This window comes from Coturnix japonica, chromosome 7, assembly GCF_054131305.1.
Source record: "Coturnix japonica strain WE chromosome 7, WE-NBRP24, whole genome shotgun sequence".
Taxonomy (NCBI): domain Eukaryota; kingdom Metazoa; phylum Chordata; class Aves; order Galliformes; family Phasianidae; genus Coturnix; species Coturnix japonica.
The window spans coordinates 29331544-29351865 of NC_140669.1; the positions used below are offsets into that span (position 1 = coordinate 29331544).

The 20322-nt window shown below is 40.3% G+C and overlaps 1 protein-coding gene and 1 long non-coding RNA gene across 5 annotated transcripts in view; one reads left to right on the forward strand and one right to left on the reverse strand.

Annotated features, from left to right (window-relative positions):
• The window catches only part of HIBCH (3-hydroxyisobutyryl-CoA hydrolase), a 31498-nt gene that overhangs the window by 5212 nt on the left and 5964 nt on the right, over window positions 1-20322 (reverse strand). For all 4 annotated transcript variants that reach the window (XM_015867857.3, XM_085552826.1, XM_085552825.1 and 1 more), the window contains 5 exons: window positions 9056-9134; window positions 6399-6544; window positions 5314-5400; window positions 3870-3928; window positions 3391-3472 (listed from right to left, as the gene is read on the reverse strand). In XM_015867857.3, coding sequence (XP_015723343.2) covers window positions 3391-3472; window positions 3870-3928; window positions 5314-5400; window positions 6399-6544; window positions 9056-9134 — 453 coding nt within the window. The remainder of the gene's footprint in view (window positions 1-3390; window positions 3473-3869; window positions 3929-5313; window positions 5401-6398; window positions 6545-9055; window positions 9135-20322) is intronic.
• Window positions 1360-19300, forward strand: LOC146760142 (uncharacterized). The gene is made up of 2 exons (XR_014948126.1): window positions 1360-1996; window positions 2738-19300. It is a non-coding gene; the product is annotated as an uncharacterized LOC146760142 (long non-coding RNA).

Below are 20322 nucleotides of genomic sequence, written 5' to 3' on the forward strand. Positions count from 1 at the left end.
TCAATTACTCTTCATCCCCCTCCAGACACCAGCTCATACAGCAGTGACCCATTTAGCCCAGTTAAGCTGGAAAACATGTGATCACTGTACGAGCAGGACGCTGCGGAATTGAGACTTAAAAGCATCGGTTCTGTTGTTCTCCTTGATGCTTGTTGACCATTTCTGAGATAAAATAGTTAAGAAAGAACTGATCCTGGTAAAGTTAACAAGTAGCATCTTTTCAGCAGATAAAGAACCCAGCTATGCCTGTTTAATTGCATCTCAGATGTGTAGCGATTCCTAACAGGGCTCCTTTCTTCCCTTAATGCATGCCTGCTGGATTTACCCTTGAACTGGGTCTTTTCTCCTTTGCTTGGTTTCAAGCTGTCTTCTATATCAGAATGTGTTTGCTCAGACCAAGCCAAGTGGTGTGCACAGGGAAACACGACGCTTCCCTAGGTGAAATGAGGGGGAAAGAAGTGAAAAGGGGAAGGTTAACTTAACTAGTCATGCACACGCAGCACTGCCCATCTCAGCATATCAATGAGGCTGGAGGTGGTAGAGACGCTGCTACAAATCAAGCTGAACGAAGAGGAATAAGGGAAGAAAATGGGTAGGTGGTAATGCAGAAAAATGAGTCAGTGTATGGCTATAAATAAATCCTCTGCACAAAGAGGAGGAGGAGACTGGTGCTTGGGAACAGACCTGAAAAGGAGACAGGATAGGCTGGTGTGGGAGAGGGAGTACTGAAATGCAAAGGAGTTGTCACACAAGTATTTGACATCTATGCTGGCATCTCTGAGACCATCTTCATTTCAGTGTTAACAAACCTGAAAGCAACAAAGCTGAATTGCAACATAACTGAGTTCCAATAAGATACTACCAGAAGCTGACCAAAGTTGGTCTGACTCAGTGAAGTCCCTTACAAAAAAAACAGCTGGAAAATCTTTGTCCCCGAGGCCATTACAGTTTCTGACCTGAACCGGAGCTGTTGGGGTTCCCTGGGGAAAGCTTGCTGTAAGTTCCAACCAACAGAAACCCCAGAGGTCCAATGCATCACCTGTCTTGCAATAGGTGAAGACATTCATCACTCACTGTCTGAAATACCAAAGCATTTGTTGGTCTGCACTGAACAATGACTCTGGATAAGCTCTGACAAAAGGAGCTCCAGCCAAAGCATCGCTGGAAAGCTGCTCAGGGGCTGATTTATCACTTACTTGTCTGTAACAGTGCAAGTGCTTCTTTTCTTGAATTCAGTGCTACCAGGAAACCACCCAGCTTCATCCCCACCATCTACCTCGCCCACCTACCACACATTCATTTAGAGATTCAGGGATTGGTGTCTGCATCCCCGCTGCTGTCAGCATGGTGTCAGTTCCTTCTTACAGTCTCTGCAGTGTTCTGCATGCTGCACTGCAAGTCCTTCGCTAACAATGAAGGAGATCAGAAGCTGCACTGACCTGCCCCCCCAAAAGCTCTACGAAAGCATCGTGTGAAAAACAACTCAAATGTGCTGCTTTGCAGATTCTGATCCCAATTAGCACTTCTGATTGGATTAAGTAAATACTTTGCTGTGACTGGCTTAACAACGTTACATGCTCCCTATTTGTGTAGTCCATTTTAGTATCAGACAGGTGGAAGCCCAGCAAGCAGGCACATCTGGAAAATAAAAAACAGTACTGTAGTGTGGACAGAAGAGGATACCTAGGATGGCACAGCTCACAGCATACATGGATTACACCAGAAGCAGTAATTCCACTTAATGCATGCTCAGAAGTACGTATACTATATCCAAGGTGTGGATATGCTGGTGAGTATCTCCAAATTGATCTTTCAGTTGTGGCCTATTCAATAAGCTTGCTAATGCATATCGAAAGAAATAGCAGGAAAAAAGAAACAGAGTAAACATTCCTACTCCTGAATCATTCCTGGTCTCTGCATTTAACAGCAGAACTGCTGCTGTTCCGGTACCTGGACACTAACAAGAAACACAGCGGAGCGCATCCACCAGGATGAGGTAAGTATTTAATGCTACAAACATTTCTTGCTTAGTCTGGAACCTGTCAGAAACTTGTCTGAAGTGAATGTACGTGTTCACACTGCCAAACCTTGTCCCTTCCAGACAGTGTTTCTTCTCAGCATTCTGAGCGGACAGAAGTAATTAGTGTTAACAAGACCTGACTTCTTATACAAAGCAAATACTAGAGAACTGCTCAGGCATGACAGCCGTTCATTTATTAATCATATAATAAAAAAAATCTGCTATAAGGTCCACTGAAATAAAACTAAATCTGCAGCAAAATATCCAAAAATATGTTGGATAGTGAATAGAATATGAATGCAAGTGCTACATAGTTTCCTCATGCATCTCATGCATCCTATTTTGCTTTTGTAATCTGCCCCATAAGGGTGCAAAGTAATAGCCGTGCTGCCCAGCACAGATATAATTCCAAATTTCCCTTCTCACAAACATTTGAGAGTTCCAATGACAAGATGTTAAATCTTTAATCAAGAACAAAAATGTATGTGTTACTCTGAGTAATTCTAGAACACGCTGCTCCAGGACCATACTGAAAGGAGCAGGGATGGGATGCCTAATTCTAACAGTATTACATGGCCAAATTATTCTTCTTCTATCCCAATGAAAGTCTGCAGATGATGGATATGTTTTGCTTTACCACAAATCAGGGCTCTATAAGACATGACATTTTAAACAAAGCTTTTCCTGAGCGATGCTTGTGTTCTCTCCTATTGTAAGCCGTATTTGAACAGCCTGAAGACATTCTTTAACAAAGCACATACAAACAGGTACATAACAGGAGAAAGAGAAAATACAGAGATTACACGTAAGCTGCTTCTTGCTTCTGAGGCTTGCAGGAAGCTTGCAGTATTACCATGTATTTTGTGACTAATGACTCCAGCCAAGGGGCATTAAAGGAGATTAAAAACAACAACAAAAAACCTTTGATGATAAATGGCGTGCTATTTGCCCAGATGAGATATGTGAAATGAAGAAAATGAACAACACTGTGCTGGCTCTGTTTTATTCCAACCCCTGGCAATAATATGAGAAGCTATAAAAGGAACCTTTGTTTACCCATTGTCCCCTGATCGTGGGAAAAAAGGGAAAAGGGCATTTGTTTTTCACTAGATTGCACTTCTGTACAACACACAATGGCATTTACAGTTTGTCATTTCACAGAGGAATATTCCTGTCAGAGGAAAAGACTTACAATCCCACACAACCACACACGAGAACTCGAGGATCACAGTCCACTGTCCTGCTGGTGTTATGGAGTCTTGTTTCTGTTTGTTCATTTTCACATTACTACAGCAGATATCGACTGTTCTGTAGCAGGGAAGCACAGAACCAGCTTAAACCTCTAAGAAAAATAACAGAGAAGGCATTACCTCTAGCTGCTTCATGGCAAAAGGAGAACCATCTTGCTTTAACTTTTGAACAATGTCTTCCATCCTATTGGCTGAAAAAATACTAAAAGAAAAAGAAAATGAATAAGTTAACTGTCAAACTGCTTCAGCCCTCATCTCCGTTATGAAACGCTAGGAACAGACAAAAAAGAAACAGAAACAACCTTCTACCAATGAACAGGAATGTACCATGTAACATTTCCCTTCCAGCTGAGAAACTACTCTCACAAAACCCCATCCACCTTCGAAACAAAACACCTATTTTAATGTGCTACGTTGCTTAAAAGAACGGTCTATGACTCAGGCTACTGTGTTCAAGTATTTAATATGCTGCAGACTGAAATGTTTCATGAGCTTCACACCACAAAGCAAAGATTTACATGGCATCTCCATCACCCTATCTGCAGAACACTCTTTATGGATCTATTTTCATGCTTTCTACCCAAAGGATATCTGAATACCTGTTAATCTTCTCCATATGTTCATCGAGGACAAACTCCTTTTCTTGGTCAATTTTGGTCTATTTAAAAAGCAAAGACATATTTGACTTGGTTATTTCAGTTGTCTGAACAGCCTATCAGTACTGAAAAATGTCAGAAATATGGTAAGATAAGTGAACACATAATGCTTGTAAGCTGTTTCTAATGAATTTGTTTTACAATATATATAATGAACTTCTTGCTCCATCTTGTGAGTGTTAAAGGTGTCATCCTTCTGCAGAGCTGGCTCTGAGCTGTGACATACATGTATTGCACTGCGTGGACACCTTGTATACAGGTAATTGTGGTTATCCTATTGATATGTTTCTATCAAATAGACCAATAAAGCCAGTGTTGGGAAGTCTCCTTCAACAACAGGGAATATAGAAGACAGGAAAAAGAGATGTCTGGTTACCCATACAGCCACGTATGTATTTGCACGTGTAAAACAGAAAAGGGCAAAGCAGAAAAAAATGCATGTATGGTTCTTCTCTCAGTCACTAAATGTCAACTTGTAAAGCAGCAGACTGCAATGCAGAATCACTCTGCTTTCAGGGCTCTCAATTCAGCAAAGTATTTGGTGCCACTATGGAAATTAGCTAAACTATGTTGTTTTTCTATTTAATCTTTACTCATCAATGTAGTAATTCCAAAAGAGAAACAGGAGGAGCAGGCACTGCTCATTATAATCCCAATCAACTGGGCAGCAATACTCAGGATGACAGATGAAAGGGAAACCCAGCTGGACTCCACAAATTTCTTTCCTTTTGAAATGAACAGCCACTGGATAAACCCATCCACTGTCACATCCACAGTTCCATGATGCTAATACGAAGGGCAATTACCTGTTAACAGTCTACCTAAATCTACCTCCAAAAATGATGGGCTTGTCCAGTGGGAAAACAGCACATTTTTCTCCCTGAAAATGTGGTTTTAAAGATCTCAAATGCTTTCAAGAGAACATATCTGCACTCTGCTCATAAATATCCTACAAATAAGCGCTGTGCTCATTTAGACTTTTAATTATTTCAAGGCTACATACATGTAAAATATTTGAAGAATTAATGGGACAATTTAAGCCCTAAAGTTCAGGCTTCAAACCCTGTCTGCAGATGGTCTGTACCACAGATATGCTAAAATTCACATCCAGTGCATAAAGGTAGTACAGTTCTTCAAGCCAGCAAATAGAAAAGAGAGACTGCTGACCACAGTAGGAATTTATGGGATACAAAATGAGTAGAACGTGAAAAGGCAGACTTATCATCTGTGGGTGTCTGTGCTACAAAGTATTTTATAGAGCACATGGAGTTCAGAAACCTATTATCTCGTCACCACAGAACAAATAATCAGTGGCATAAAAAAAGAATTTATACTTGCATACACTTAAGTAGCATTTCTGCTTGATTTCAGCAACTATTTGGATTACCTGCTTGTGGTAAGAGTTCAGCAAGTCTGCAATATTTTCTTTTGAAGGAGATTTCAATGCTATCAGGTCTTTCTCCAAGTCAGGTAGCTATGGAAAATAAGAACTAAAAGTAAGCGAAATAGAATGTACTTTCTGAATTACTACTGCTATGACAATAGTACTATATAGTATAGCTACATGTGTGTATTTTATATACGTCTGTAGCCATACAGCTAGAACAAAAATAATAATAATTTAAAAAAACCACACAATCTTTTGCCAAGTCTTAAAGAAGTACCAAGTAACCAATACAAGGAGCTGGAGTTTGCTTTTCAGAAGTGCTGAACCTGGGTATAGGTATGACTGCAGCGATTAGCAAAAACATCTGCTCCTGGTGCTGCTGCTGGGGCAGGTAAAGCCATCCTGAGAGCAGGAAGCCTGGCAAGCATGCAGTGCTCCAAGTGGAATCTGCCAGCCTGCATACCTGGCCAGCTCCAGTGGTGCAGTCACACTGACAGTCGTTGGTCTGTTCTTGGCAAAAGAGAATCAGATGCCTTTTCTCCTGCACTTATAAGAACTCGAAGTACAGGAACATGATGACTGACTTCATCAAATATGCCAATTTTTACGTTTTCTTACAGCCATTGTAAGAAACAGAATATTACTAAGGATACTGATAAGAAACACATTAATCAGCCATTATCTAAATTAGAGACTCTGTAGTTGTGTAAATAACCTCTTGCTTCAGATACTGTTGCCTAGATTGCATCCAGAAAGCAAACGATCAATGAGATAGAGATAGCAAGACAAGATGAAGGCGTAGGGTACCACTTCTGAAGTAACTCAGTTATGCTCAGTGAATCACGCCCTTCAATCGCAGAATCGTGGTGACAGCAGCATTTGCTCCCTCTTCAAGCAAAGCTGTCACAAGCCGGCAAGTACTGCATTGACAGCCTGAGAGCTCCCATTCGCAGAGCAGGGCCAGCTACAGTAACTGTACCTCTGCACACACTCAAGTTGCTAAGCGCATATTGGTGAGCTCAGCCACTCCAACTCGTCTCTGCGGCGCCAGGCTGAGCCCTGGTGAGCTGCAGTTGGCAGCTTACCTTGTCTGACTGTACAAAATGCGTGGCGATGCCGGCTTTTAGCACATCTCTTCCTTTCAGCCTGAATCCTGTCAGTGCAAGGAGATAGCCAATCTTTCCTGGAAGCCTTGGCAAGAAATAACCTCCACCTACATCAGGGAAAAGGCCTGTATTGAACAGAATAAAACAGAAAAGAAGATGAGGGGAGAAGAACTTGTCCCAGACGTGCACTTAACTCAGCGCTCATTTCCACTTGTCTCACTTCCATCTCCACCTTGGGCACAGCTCTCGTGTCACAGTTTCTCTCCAATACGGCTGGGTGTTTCTCTATCATCCAAACTCTTCCCAAAAGCAAACTCCTGAACATCTTCCAAACAGTTTCATTTCTACTGGCACATAATTTACAGATGTGCCAGACAGCCGTCTTCATTCTATTTGCAGCTCTTCTGTAATACTCAATGTCTTGCTGGCAGCATTTAAAAGCCTTAAGTTGTATTATCTCCATTTCATCACCTGCGTCCTTTCTCGTCTACAGTCACTGTATGAATAGGCTACTCTGCATTGTCCTTCCTCACTGTGAGACATCCCATCTGTTATGTTGATGCAAAGACTGTCATTTCATTTTACATTTCTATTCATCTGTCCCCTCTTGGATTCCCTACCATTGCAAAACGGCACCCTCATTTCAAAATGGAAATTCTCTCACAAATCCATTGCAAAGGACAAGAGTCAGTTACATCTCCCTATCCATTGGGGCTGCAACAACCTTTTCCTCTTTGCTGCAATGAAAATAGTGATGCTTTAGCATCAGTACTGAAGCATTAATCTCCCTGTGGTCCTATAAATTCCCCTTCAGAGGAAAAACCATCTTCATGATTTATAGGGCCCTTCTGATACAAAGGAAAGTTAATTCTAAATGAAGTTGATAGATTCAAGTTACTTTAGAGGTGAACAAAACTAAACTGAATTAAGTTCTCTTTAATTAGTGCCATATGTACAAGCAGGGTTAGTTAAGAGTGCAGCTAATCCACTTAAATCTGCTCAGACACTTAAGAGCAGTCCACTATAGCCTGTACTGCATGCCAGGCAAGGACCCCATCTTCCTTTCCTCTTCAGATTTTATTCCTCTTGTCCCTGTTGTATTTCACTTAGTTCTCTTAACACTGCTTCCCAGATCTTTGTGCTAGCTATTGGGTTCCTCAAATCCCTGTTTAAAAAGAAAATGAATGTGCCCTGGGCTGGCCAGGCCCGTGTTTGTAACACTGACCTGCAACTTGAGCTCTGACACGTGTGCTACAACACACCTCACCTTTTCTTGCAGCTGCAGTTGTAGTTTAGTTTGTTAATGTAGAAAGCTGCAGAAAGTTTAGCTATCCAAGAAAGTGCAGGTACCCCAGCAGTACCTCACAGCCCATTGCTGGCAATATCATTTCATCTCTTGTTCGTCCCACCAGAGAAGGCTTGCCCACACCCTCCCACATTTAAACCGCATCCCAACGTTATTGATATCAGCAAGAATCACCTACTATCTACTACTTCTATTTGTATTTCCAGAATGGCACGTAAATGTCACTTTTTATTTAAGGCGCTGTGTAAGTAGCTGTGAAAATGCAGCAGCTCAATGAGCACTGTTTTCATTTCACCAAAAAGGTACGATGTCTTCTGAAAGTGAACGTACAAACAATTCCATTAGTACAGCCTCCCAGCAGCTAGATATTTTGAACTCGCACCACAGAGACCAAAACAGCTAAGCCTTTAAATCCAAACAGATTTCAGTGGTTTCACTTTAATTGATCCTAAAAGGGTTTTAATTACTTTCCTTTCGTAAGCAAGATCTGAGCTTTTACTTTATGCATCTTCACAGTTTATTTTTGCTTAAATAAGTCCCTGTATACACAGGAATTGTATGTAAAGTACACCATCTTTGTTAGCATAAGACTACCTGCGTATTTACGCAGAAAATGAAGACGGCATCTTCGTTATTAGAATACTTTTATATGCCAAAGAACTGCACTGTTAGCCTTTTTTAAGCAATCTTTGTAAGCTTTCCTGCTAAGCTGGGAGGTGGGAATTGGACACAGAGAAAGACTTAACATGAGTCCAGAAGGCAGACAGCAATACATTGTGTGTGGATGCTCTGTTGCTCCCAGTATTGCCTTCAAGGGGAACATGAACGATCTCACATGATTTGACTTTGCTTGAAGCCTATCACTCTCTTTATGTAGCTCAGGGACATAAAATTTTCTATCATAAATCTCAATGATGACAAAGCTTTTGTAGGGTGAAACATCAGAGAATAGAAATTATAGGACACTAATTGGAAGGAACAACATATGTGTGATGTCATATATAATCTGCACACAACTAGAATGGGCCTACAGTGATAGCCCACAAGAAGAAAGAGAATTTCAACATTTGTGACACTAACAGCACAGATCAGGTGGTTTGTCTCCTGCTGAGCTCCAACTGTAATGAGGTTTAGCACTGGGATCTTCTGACTTGATCTGCTCACACCTTACGGCAAATCCTTAGTCCCTCTCATCTACTTCTATTTGTAACAAATCACATCTTGATATCGCATCCCATGCAGCTGCTACTCTCAGTCAGCTCATCCTACTTACATGAAGGGAAAAGCTTGGAACATGTAAAAGAATGATAATCTGTTAAAATTTACTTACCTATTGCTGTTTCTGGCATTGCAAAAACTGTCTTTTCAGTCGCAACTCGGAAATGTCCGTGGACCGAGAGGCCAACTCCCTGCACATGGAACCCAAACCAAGGAGATGGTTACAACCAGGAAAAATAATCACAGCCATTATCCTACACAACACACCTCCTGCTTTGCTCTACAACTGAATAACGTGAGGTTTACCAGGCACATCTCAACAGAATATGAAAAGGCCTTTTAGGGTTCAAAGACAAAGACTTACACTGCCTCTAGGATTTGACTGAAATAGCTCTTGATGCTTTAAAAGATTGCTGACTCATATGGAGATTAACTACAAATAGCCCAGAGTGACAGTAGCTGTGAATCTTCCTCCTTGTGACAACTCAGGGAGACCTTGTTCTTCGCTCATCTTCCCTCATCTACCATTATTGCATACGCTTCCGCTTCCACGTATCAACAACAAAAAAAAGACCATTGCTTTTGGAATGTATGTGAATTGCTTGAAGCTTTAATAATAATGCCCCTATAATACATAATATTTAATTATTATGTGATGATTAGCAACTTTATCAATACAAAAATACTCTAAGCAGGAAAGGTCTTTAGCATTAGTCATTCAAACTCAAAGTCTGTGGTCACAATCAGAAGCCATACTGCTAACATACCCAACCCTCTTTGCTAGCATCTCTCACTTAGGCAAAAAGCAGCAGCACAAGAAAAAGATGTATTTTCAGTTCACAAAAAGTGGATTTCATTCAGAGAAGTGCTCAATAGGCAAACTGACATGTTTAAAGAGTTGTATGAAACAATTACAACTTTTCAAGTCCCTTCCACCAAAATTATTGGCACTACTTGGTACAACCACAATTGGGTGAAGGCATCTCACTTCTCAAAGCTATCTACGGGATACATATCAATGTAGAACCTGTGTTCAGCCAGTTCCCTCAGGACTCTTAACAGCCACTTGGGCCAGCATTATGTATTTGATATGCTTTTAAGGAGACAGTAGAATGTATTTTCATTTCACTTTTTCTAGAGTTCTTTGGGTGAGTTTTACGTTACAATGTTAAAGTTATCTCATGCTAATACAAATGACATCCATCTCCTTGCACCATTCTCAAGTATTCTTCCCAGACCTCCCGTACAGTTCTGCCCAGCAAGAAATTAATCTCCACCATTTATTCCATCAGGGTGATGTGTGATTAACTTTGAAAACATCTTCATGCTTTTTTTTTTATTTTTCCATGTAAAATGAGTAACTGCCAATCTCAGATTTTAATATAAATTGATGAAGCTTTTAAGATCCCAGTCTAATTTGCTGACAAACACACACTTAAGGTTTCTGGCTCTTGTATTTTATATGATATCCAGACACTAAGCCAAATCTATACACGAGGAACTTCTTTCTTAAGGAGGCAAATAGTTGAATCTTACTTGCATAGGGTACAATCAATGTCTTGTCTTTTATCTGTCCCTCTCTAACTTGACTGGTTGTAGATCTCATCTGAGGCACAAAGGCAGCCGCCCTCTGTGTGAAGCTGCACTCTCTCTTAAAATAGCTGTAGAATTCTTGAATCAAGTGGAATTGTGCCTTCAGCACTTCCAGTCCTTTATAACAGCACAACAGCACTATTTCCACTGCATTGTGTAAATCCTTTCCTACAGCAAGAGAAAGCACAATACTTCCGCTGTTATTTTTATGCATGTTCAGCAACAATGACAATACTCTTATAAGGATACCTTGAAATAAAATAAATCAGGTCCATTTTGCTTTTTCTAATGATAAACTTATGGATTTTTTCCTAACCCTGTATACAAGTACCATCTATCACAAAACACTTTGAGGCTTATGTTCCGGGCAGTCCAAAGTTTGCATAAGAAAAAGAACTGCCATGTACAGCTGAGTACTAAGTAATAAAGAATGGAGCCCAACCTCCATGAAGACAGCTTCTCTTCCAAGTTTGTTCCTTTCTATAGTGATAAAAATAACTGCAGAGTTTTGCTAATAAAAAGTTGAAAGAAGTAATTTTCTTTTGGAAGACGTAATTAAATCTGATCTCGCTTTCTCATGTGACTTGGCCGTAATTGGATTTGTTTTCTAGATAGCCCTAATTTTTACAGCACAGATAAGAGTTTAATTCAGATGCATATTCAAAAGTCTAAAATTGCATTTTCTCCTTATTCACTGTAAAGAAAAGGGCACAAGTACAGCCATATTTCTTTGAAGACCACTTCAAAATAAGCCAACATGAAGATAAAATGAGGAGATGAAATGGAATTAACACTTGGAAGGTACAGAACAAAGCCCAGTGGCAATCATGTGCTTTTGTATGTTTGCATGCTGCTCCCCACACGGTTAATCCATTCACTGTATGTGTTTCACCTTCTCTGTCTAATCCAGAGGACAGAGATATATTAATTTAAAGGACATCAGGCAACAGCCTCAAGTTGTTGTATCAGCAAAGGTTAAATTGGCAGCCAGGAAGAATTTCTTCATGGAAGTGCAGGCTGGGCATTGGAATGGGCTGCACAGGGAGGCAATGGGGTCCCCATGCCTGGAGGCATTTAAGGGATGGGGGAATGTGGTGCTTAGGGATGTGGTTTAGTGGTGGTCTGAGCAGTATTAGGTGATGGTTGGGCTTGAGGATCTTGAAGTTTTTTTTCAGTGTAAATGACAAATAGACTGTATTACACCGTTACTATTTGAGTCAGTGTACCTGAAATAAGCCACCAAAGGTTCTTGAAAATTGGTCCTGCTTGACAACCTCGTTTCCTTCTATGACCAGAAGACCTGCCTGGGTGGATGAGGGAAAAGCTAGACTTCAACAAAGCCTCTGACACTGTATCCCACAGTGTTCTGCTGGAGAAGCTGGCAGCCCATAGATAAATGTACTGTTCATCACTGAGTAAAAAGCTGGCTGGAGCAGCAGGCCCAGAGAATGGTGGTGAACAGTGGCAAGCAGTCTCTGGTGGTGTTTCTAGTTAGTCAGTATTGGGTCTGGAGTCATTTAATATCACTACTGATGACCTGGACAAGGGGATTGAGTGCACCCTTAATACATTTTCAGATTACACCAAGTTGGTAGGAAGCATTGATCTGCCTGAGGATAAGAAAACGCTACAGAGGGATCTGGACAGGTTGGATTGATGGCCTGGATGAGGTCAAGCCTATAAGGTAGCCTGTGCTATGAATGCCAGCCACTGTTTGGTGAATACTCTGATGCTTCATGGCACAGAACACAGTAGGTTTCCAAAAGCTTACTTATATCTCTGCCATAGTTTCAAATATGACACACAAAAAAATCACCAAAAAATTCTGATTTATTAATATCTTGTATGGTGATTTAGGGGAGCTGTTAGGTCAGGGCTTGAAGTGGTGATGGAGCACCTGGTGAAGGGCTGAGTCTGGCCCAGGGAGCACAAATTGTGTGCACCTGTGCTTCCCAGCTGAGCAGAAGGGGTGGGCTGAGTGGTGCCCCACAGCTCATATAAATACCAGTCACTGAAGGGGCAGCTTCTTTTGGGTTGCTTCTTGTGGAATGCTGTTTGGCCAGAGGGCCTTAGCTGGGTGAGTCTATATTCTTTTTCAATGATTATTTGCCTGTCTGCAGATGCTTTGCTTGGTATTGCAAGAGCTTGTTGGAAGCAGCTTTGTTTCATTGTCAGTGGAGCTGTTATCTGCCTGTGCATCTTGCTATCCTGGCTCCTAATTATTTAAACAAATGTGATTTAACTATATTAGCAGCAATCATTTAGGTTAGTTTCTTTCTACTGTGAGACCTGAAAACCAAATACACAAACCATGTTGTACATCAGTTCCTTTAGGAGTGGAATTTAGGTAATGGTTCCAAAATCCTCTTTTTTTTTTTTTTTTGTTGTTGTTGCTGTTTTTTGGCTTTTTTTTCACCACAAGCTAAAACTTATCAATGACTTTACGCTACTTTTATTAGGGTAATTGTCTCCCAAATAGTTGTTTTTCACCCCCGCCATTAGTCCACTGGTACTGATCCAGCCTTCTCATGGCAAGCACTAAGTGGTTGAGTTGCAGTTCCAGCCCATAGACTACACTGAAGCAGTAGTGGCAGGCAAACATATATCTCTGTAGTAATGAGGCTGACCTTTCCAGCTGTGTTTTAGTTTATAAGATTAAAATCAAGATGACTACTGAGTCTAAAAATTATTTCTTACATTCTCCAAGATAATACGTCCATTTATGCTCCCAAACTACCTAAAAGCGCAGATACTTCAGGAGTATCCTTAGATTTAAATATGCACATCTTCATGGCTGCAGGGAAGGCTGGGGATGCATTTCAGAAAGGTGTATCTAGAAAATAAGGCAGCTTTTAGGTTTTCTGTTAAAACTGAAGTGTTTCTTGCAGTGTTCTATATGTGCAACAGTTGTAGTTAAACAGGAGTGCAATTATTTAGGGTGACAGGAACAATCTAAGGAAGTTTGGACACAATGGATTTTTTCTGAGGGAACAAACAAAGCTTAAAAAGGAGATGAAAGTAGACAGACTATAAAACTAACTCAAGGAGAAGATACGTGTTCACATTCTTCTGGGAAGAGGGAAAATTTATTGGGAATATTAAAGAGTGAAGAAGCAGGAGAAAACACTGCTCTTCAGATTCCTTCTTGAGCTATAACAAAGGGAAGGAGAGCATTAATAACGTTATAAGTAAACTCATTCAATAGGAGGTGGTTCAGGAAGGCCCAGAACTAAGGGAAAATGGTGCAATTGCTAAAAAGAAGGACTAGTGCTCAATGGAAAGAATGAATCCACACAGAAGCATGCATGTCTCCACAGTGACACTGAGCAGTGCAAGGGCAGGAAAGGATTCCATAAAGCTATGGATGAAACATCCTGTAAACATGTGGAGGCATCACTTGCACACAAGAAACTCATTTAGAAAGGATTGTTTAAAACCTCAACTTTAGCCTCAGAGTAAGCAAGTGGTGTTTGCTTTATGGTGTCATTGCTACCTCATTACACTGCACGGTTACTCTAAGGGCATTTACACTGTGGCTGGAAAACATTAAGTGCTGTACAACTGTGTAACAACACCTGTGCAATGTATGGTAAGAAAATCTGCTTCTCTAAGTATAAAATAATGGAATCATTCCTTTTTGTGGTTTTACATTAATTACATCACTCATTGCAGGTGTGAGAGTGGAAGTGGACTTCTATGTGCTGTGGTGTTACTCTTATCAAATCTGTAACTTAAGGTACTTGTGTTCTAGTTTGTGCTTTGTGATCAGCCCTTTGAGGAGTAATGCTATGTGCAAATCACAGAGTACTCAGTAGTTATCTCTTCTGGATGTAAAAACTGCTGCTATGTTGGTCTAATTAACTGCAAAGCCAAGAGTGCCATTTGTCCAGGATCAGTCTGAGGAGCTTAGTGGGCAAACCTACATGCCAGATGGTAAGGACACTGTAATTTCAACAGAGAGGGAATCTCATTTTGTTCCTCCAGCACTGTTTTCAATGTTCTATATTGCAAATGCTAAGCAGTGCACCAGACAGTATCACAAAGGTTTGCTTCAGGGTACAAGAGATACCTGTTTGCAAAATCCCTAATCTGTTCTGCAGTAGCTGCAACAAACAGGTCAGAAGTTGGGTTGTTTTAGGAGCAGTACATGCCATGAGTTAGTAGATGAGCAGGGCAGAGCAAAGTGGAAAGCAGCTTATCCAGATTTAGTGTGGCAGTTACTTCAGGGCAGATTTTAGGGTATAAATTAAACTAAAACTGACTGCAGATATTTTAAGAGAGTGAAGGGTCTCCTTTGTGGGGCTGTAACTTTACAGAACGTTTGAGGTAGTTTCACAAAGATGCCAGGCTTGAGTTGAAATAAACACTACAAACTCCTCCAAAAAATGGTTGAGTGCTTTGACAAGTCTATTGCTTAAGGCAAAGTGTATGTCTAAAAAAGTAGCATTTCCCTTTATGGAAGAGTATTACATGATTATGTTTCTCCTAGATTCCAACTGAATTCCTTACTAAGGATGATGCAATACAGAATTATTATGGAGTGGAGATGCTGGATTCAGCTCAAGTGTTTTCTGTCTTTAAGGTGTACACTCCGTGTCCTGATACCTGACTCAAAAGAGGACTCTGATTCCTCTAACTATAATAGTCATTAGAATCTTCTGCAGAAAAGCTAATTGTACAGGCAGAAGGTTCAAGCTAAATGTTAGGTATTTAGTTCATGCTGTCTGCTACAACCTTCAGTTGTTGTACTGAACGTGTAATCCAGATAGGAAGCATTCCTGCACAACAGAAGGAGTTTTTCCTATTTGTAGTGCTGGCCACTTGCTGACTGGCTGTGGCCGAGGTTACAATGATGTTAGCACTCAGAGAACTACATTATAAGAAAGCTTCCTGTTGTGAGCTGTGGAGTATGTGATACTTCCCCTTATGCAGCAGTTTCCTCAGGTAAACTAATGCGACACAGACTAGATGGTATCACTATGGAACAGAAGGCACCATGACCTGAAATTCTTTAAGATAGCAGCAGTTGACAGCCAAAATCAAATGCACCTCATCTGAGGCACTGTGGAAGCTAACCATTAATCAAGTGTTACTTAAGTTTTCATTAGGTGCTTGGATGATGAAATAATGAGGTTTCTATCTAACTCTGAGATTACATTTTTTGGGGGGCGGAGAGGAACTGAGGTGGGATGAGGATTTAGTCTTATTTAGGAGAAATGGTGGAATAAAGATGTAACGAATGAAATGAAAGCAACTATGTTTACGAAAGTAAAACGAAATGCAGAGACTGCAAGTCTGTTTTCTCTGCACCAGGTGCCTTGGTGTTTATAGATCATAACAGCAGCCCTAATTCTAACACAAGTAGCGATACAACATGCTGTTGCAGAAAGAGCTACTTAGGATATCATGCTCCAGATGGCACCAAAGGGCTGAAGCGTAGCCTCAGCGTATCTTTAATATACCTGGGTAGCCTGACCTGCTTGATGTGGTGGGGCTGTAAAAGGCAATGGCAGGTGATTCAGGTTTGAAGGAGGGAGTGTATTTGGGTTTTTCTTTTTATCAGGTAAAGGGTAATTGAACAGGAGCTATTCTTTGATGTACATATTCCATTCAAGGTACAACTAGGGATGATAATAGTGCTAAGGAAATGCATTGTGATGGTAGTTATGCTGTGCAAGAGTAATGGCTTTAAGAACGTGGCCTATCTGGCATTTGGTGCTTTGTGGTTTGCATGAGCTATCTGTGATAGAATATCTCTATAATGTATGAGGGATGATTATTCTGCTCTACTTGGTGCTAATGAGTCCTCCAGCTGAAATTCTGTCTGGTTTTTGGTAATGAATTGTAAAGTACAGGAATTGGAGTGATTCCAGAGATTTCCAAGAAGTCCAAGGGACCAAATCTGTGGTAAAAAGCAAATAACCAGTCCTATCCAGTGAAACCAGGGTGACAGGGAGGAAGGAAGGAAAGTACCTCAAAAGGTTCTTAGTGAGGTGGGGCAAGACAGGAATGAAATGACTAAATGCACTCAAGTTTTAAATGAGGCATGAGGGAAGTTGTGGGAGAATCATTAGCCATTAGGGTGGGATGTCTAGTAAAAGACAATTCTTGATGTCAGAGACTTGTAAATACAGCAGAAAATCTGCTAAGCTGTCATCAAGCATGTTCAGCCCTTCTTCAGGTGTAAGATGATAATCTCAGCTCTTACCTTTGTAGTCTTAAGCTTACCTTATTGCTCATTGCTACCTGTGTGACTAACATGGGCTCAAACAGTACTTTAACTAAGTCATCTTAAGGGTGCTTTATATTGGTACCTTAGTGAGGGTGGAAACAAAGCTGAGCCATCTCCGAGTTGCAAGCTATACTGTAATTGCAACCTCCCATTACTCTCTCTGTATGTGAATAGCAGGAAAAAAAAAAGACTGTCAGAGTAACTCCAAGAAGAGCTCTGTAAAAAGGGCTTAAGAGAGGTGGCATCCCTGCCAAACTCCACCTCTATCCTGAAAGTTTTGCACGTTAACTTAAGTCTACTTGTTCAACAGGAAGTTTTCTTACGATACTACTCAAACCATTAATTAAGTAGAAAGTGTAACCTAACCCTTAAGTCGGTAACTTCCTAATGTAAGCCTAGCAAATATACTGTGTAACAGGTTGGACTGAAAGATAAAATCCAGTATTTGGAAGTTGAAAAGCACAAATACCTTAATTTGAGCAACAGCCTTTATTTAGAAATACTTGAGGACCTATTTTGGCCTTACAGATAATTAAGCTCATAAACCTTCAACAGCACTGAGTGACAGGTAATTAAACTGACAGACTGTTACTTACCTTTCTAAGGACCATGACTAATTAACATCAAAAACAGTAGGTGAATATAGAGGTAACTACAATTGTAAGTGCTTATTAACACAGGTTCTGAAATGAAGCCTAGCTGAAGTAGCTTCTAAATCATCTTAGTAAGGGAGACAGTGCTCTAAATATGCTTTCTCAGATTCCTCCCTAAACTAACAGTGGTGTCCTCTTGCTCCTGAAAAGGATGTATCACCATCTACTCTTAGTCTATTTCTTTAGCTAAACGTTAACAAATATTCCTCTTAAACTCTAAGATTGCCAAGCCAATACTCCAATTGATGCAACTTACTTCATTTGTCTAGGAAGCAGGTTAAAAAATAGCCCTCTCTAACACAGTAACTCAGTTTGTGACAAAACTCTCATGAAAAACATGTTTTTTGATGGAGCTGAAAGTGTTCTTTTAGTCTCCAAAGGACTGGGACTTTTTAGAACCAAGCAACCCAACTTCACATCTTCATTTTACAGACAATATTATTAAAAATAGTTTTTATTCAATCTTCTGCTCAGTTTTTTATTTTTTGGAGTAAGAAGTCTATGGATAGAGGGCAGCTGCAATAATTTGAGTAGTATTTCTTAGCAATGCATGAGTATATACCTGCCATGCCCTTCAACAGCATATACCCTTTAATAGTAAAGGCAGTATTCAGGGTGTTTCAATTGTTTCTCTGTTTTTACTAGTGGAATGCCACCATGGTTGCTTCATCAGTTGTTATCACTTGAGCCTACTGTCCTGAGGCTGGGGAGGTAAAAAAAGATTAAAGAACACATTTCTATTGGACTTAGTTTTTTTTAATAAACTCCAGGACTCTGTCAGAGGTGCAGAAAAGAAGCACTACAGCCCCACCTGATGGCTGATTAGCTCCGCAGTGCGCTGCTTACCAGCCTCTAAGCAGGGTTGAAGTGGTACCAGTTCCATTCTGAAGATTAAATTTCTAGTTCCTTTATCAATCTTAGATAGCTGAGAATCAATAGTAACTTTCACTACCAAAGTGCACAGTAACTGAGTTTTTAATACACTGCTGGTTTTTCTAAGTACTTTGAAAACAGAACAACAGTGCACTCCATAATTGTAGTGACACAAAAGGAGCATTTGCCTTTCTAAGAACAGCAACATTGATTTTTTTTTTTTTTATGTCCAATCATAGTTAAGTAGCCTAGAGTCAAACAGAAGTATTTGAAGTGGTCTATGATTTTTCAAGTCCAAATGAAAACCATTAGCTTTTAATTAGAATTTGAGTCATTAGTTTTATTTCCTTGTGTGTTTACTGTGGTTTGTCAGTGACGAATGCTCCCTCTCCCTTGTAGGACTAAGGCAGTCAGACTGTGAGCATATGAAATAGATTAAATATGACCCGATTGTGTCAAAAATATTGATCACTGGCATCTGAGTAATTTAAAACAGAGTATCTAATTATAACATGAATAACCCCTTTGTATGAATGCCGTCCCAGTGAATGATTACAGTAGGAGCAGAGCAAGTTATTACTATGAATATGGCAATTTCATGGGCTCCAGAAGTGGGCCTAATCTAAGAATCTTGCTACAGTGAACAGAAAACAGCACTGCAGCCTCAAGTTTAAGGTCAGTACTTGTTGGGTTCCCAATGGTGGAAGCGATGGGGGGGAGGGAAAGGGGTAAAATATGATGGCAGTTAAGGAACTCTTGCAAAAGCATTGGACTATTTCTATAAGTGAAACCTAATCCTGCAGGCAGAGAAGAGCAGTCTGAAAGGAAGGTAGTTGGAAACAAAAACACACCAAAATCAATAGGTATTCTGAAATAAAGCTTTCTGCCTCCTTTGTTGAACTATCAGCAGATAATGCCATGGAGGAGAAAAGTGTTGATGGAAGGGTGCACTGTGTAGGAAGGCTATTACCTTGGAGTGAACTGCATCTCTACTAACAAGTGGAAATCAAATGGCACTCAAGGTTACTTTGCCTTTTGAACACTCTACTCACATATACTTCACAATCATAGTGAGCAATCTATAGGATCTCTAAAAATACTTTGGCTGCTGGGCAGTTTTATTTTTGTAGCTCCTCATAGCTTTGTTTTCTTAACAAATGCATCTACAAGATCTCTGGGGCTCAGCAGCGGAGAAGAAAAGAACCAAGAGAGCAATTGTTAGGTTGGTTTTTTTTTTCATCATGAATCGAAAACATTGCAACCAAAATGGACAAAATGAGCAAGAATAGATAGAAATACAAGAGTCACAGCAGGGGAAGGATCATGTGGTGTTCCTCTTCTTGTGCTTTGTCTTTGATTAACTTAATTTAAATAGCCTGTATATTGTATGGCTTTATTATATTAAAATGAAAGTCTGCTATAATCTGAGAGCTTGAAGTGGTACTGCAAAGGCTCAAATACAGCATATGAGAACCAAAATCCTGACTGTCAGACCAGATTGAAGGGTGGAAGAAGAACTGAGTACAGACACTTCATTGTCATCAAAGCATACAGGCTTTGCAACTATGTGCTTGTCTCATCTTTTTATTTTTTTCAGAAGGCCTGAGGTAAGAAGAGGCCAAATGCCTTTTGCAAAGTAGTGGTTTAGGCTGTTACGCTGCACTAATGTTTTCAGAGAGGCAGGAGACAAAGGCTCTTAATGTAAAGCTACAGAGGTCTTGCATGCACATGCCTGTACTTTGGCTAAACTTAGCCTAAAGCAGACAGCTGACTAGGTTATTTCTTAAAGCACTGAGAAGGAATGCCGTGGAATAGAAGCTGCTACGTGGAAAAGGGTCAGGCAAAAATGCCTGAAGAGTTGGTCTCAAAAGGAAAGAAATCAAACAATAAAAACAAAGCTAGGTCTGCACAACTGGCTTTACTTACTCTGTCAGTAAGACAACTGCTTATAGTCGTCAGGTTCTGCAGTGGAAGGTCCTCTTAAGATGTTTTACAGATACTCAAAACCTAAGACCTATGTCATGTTTC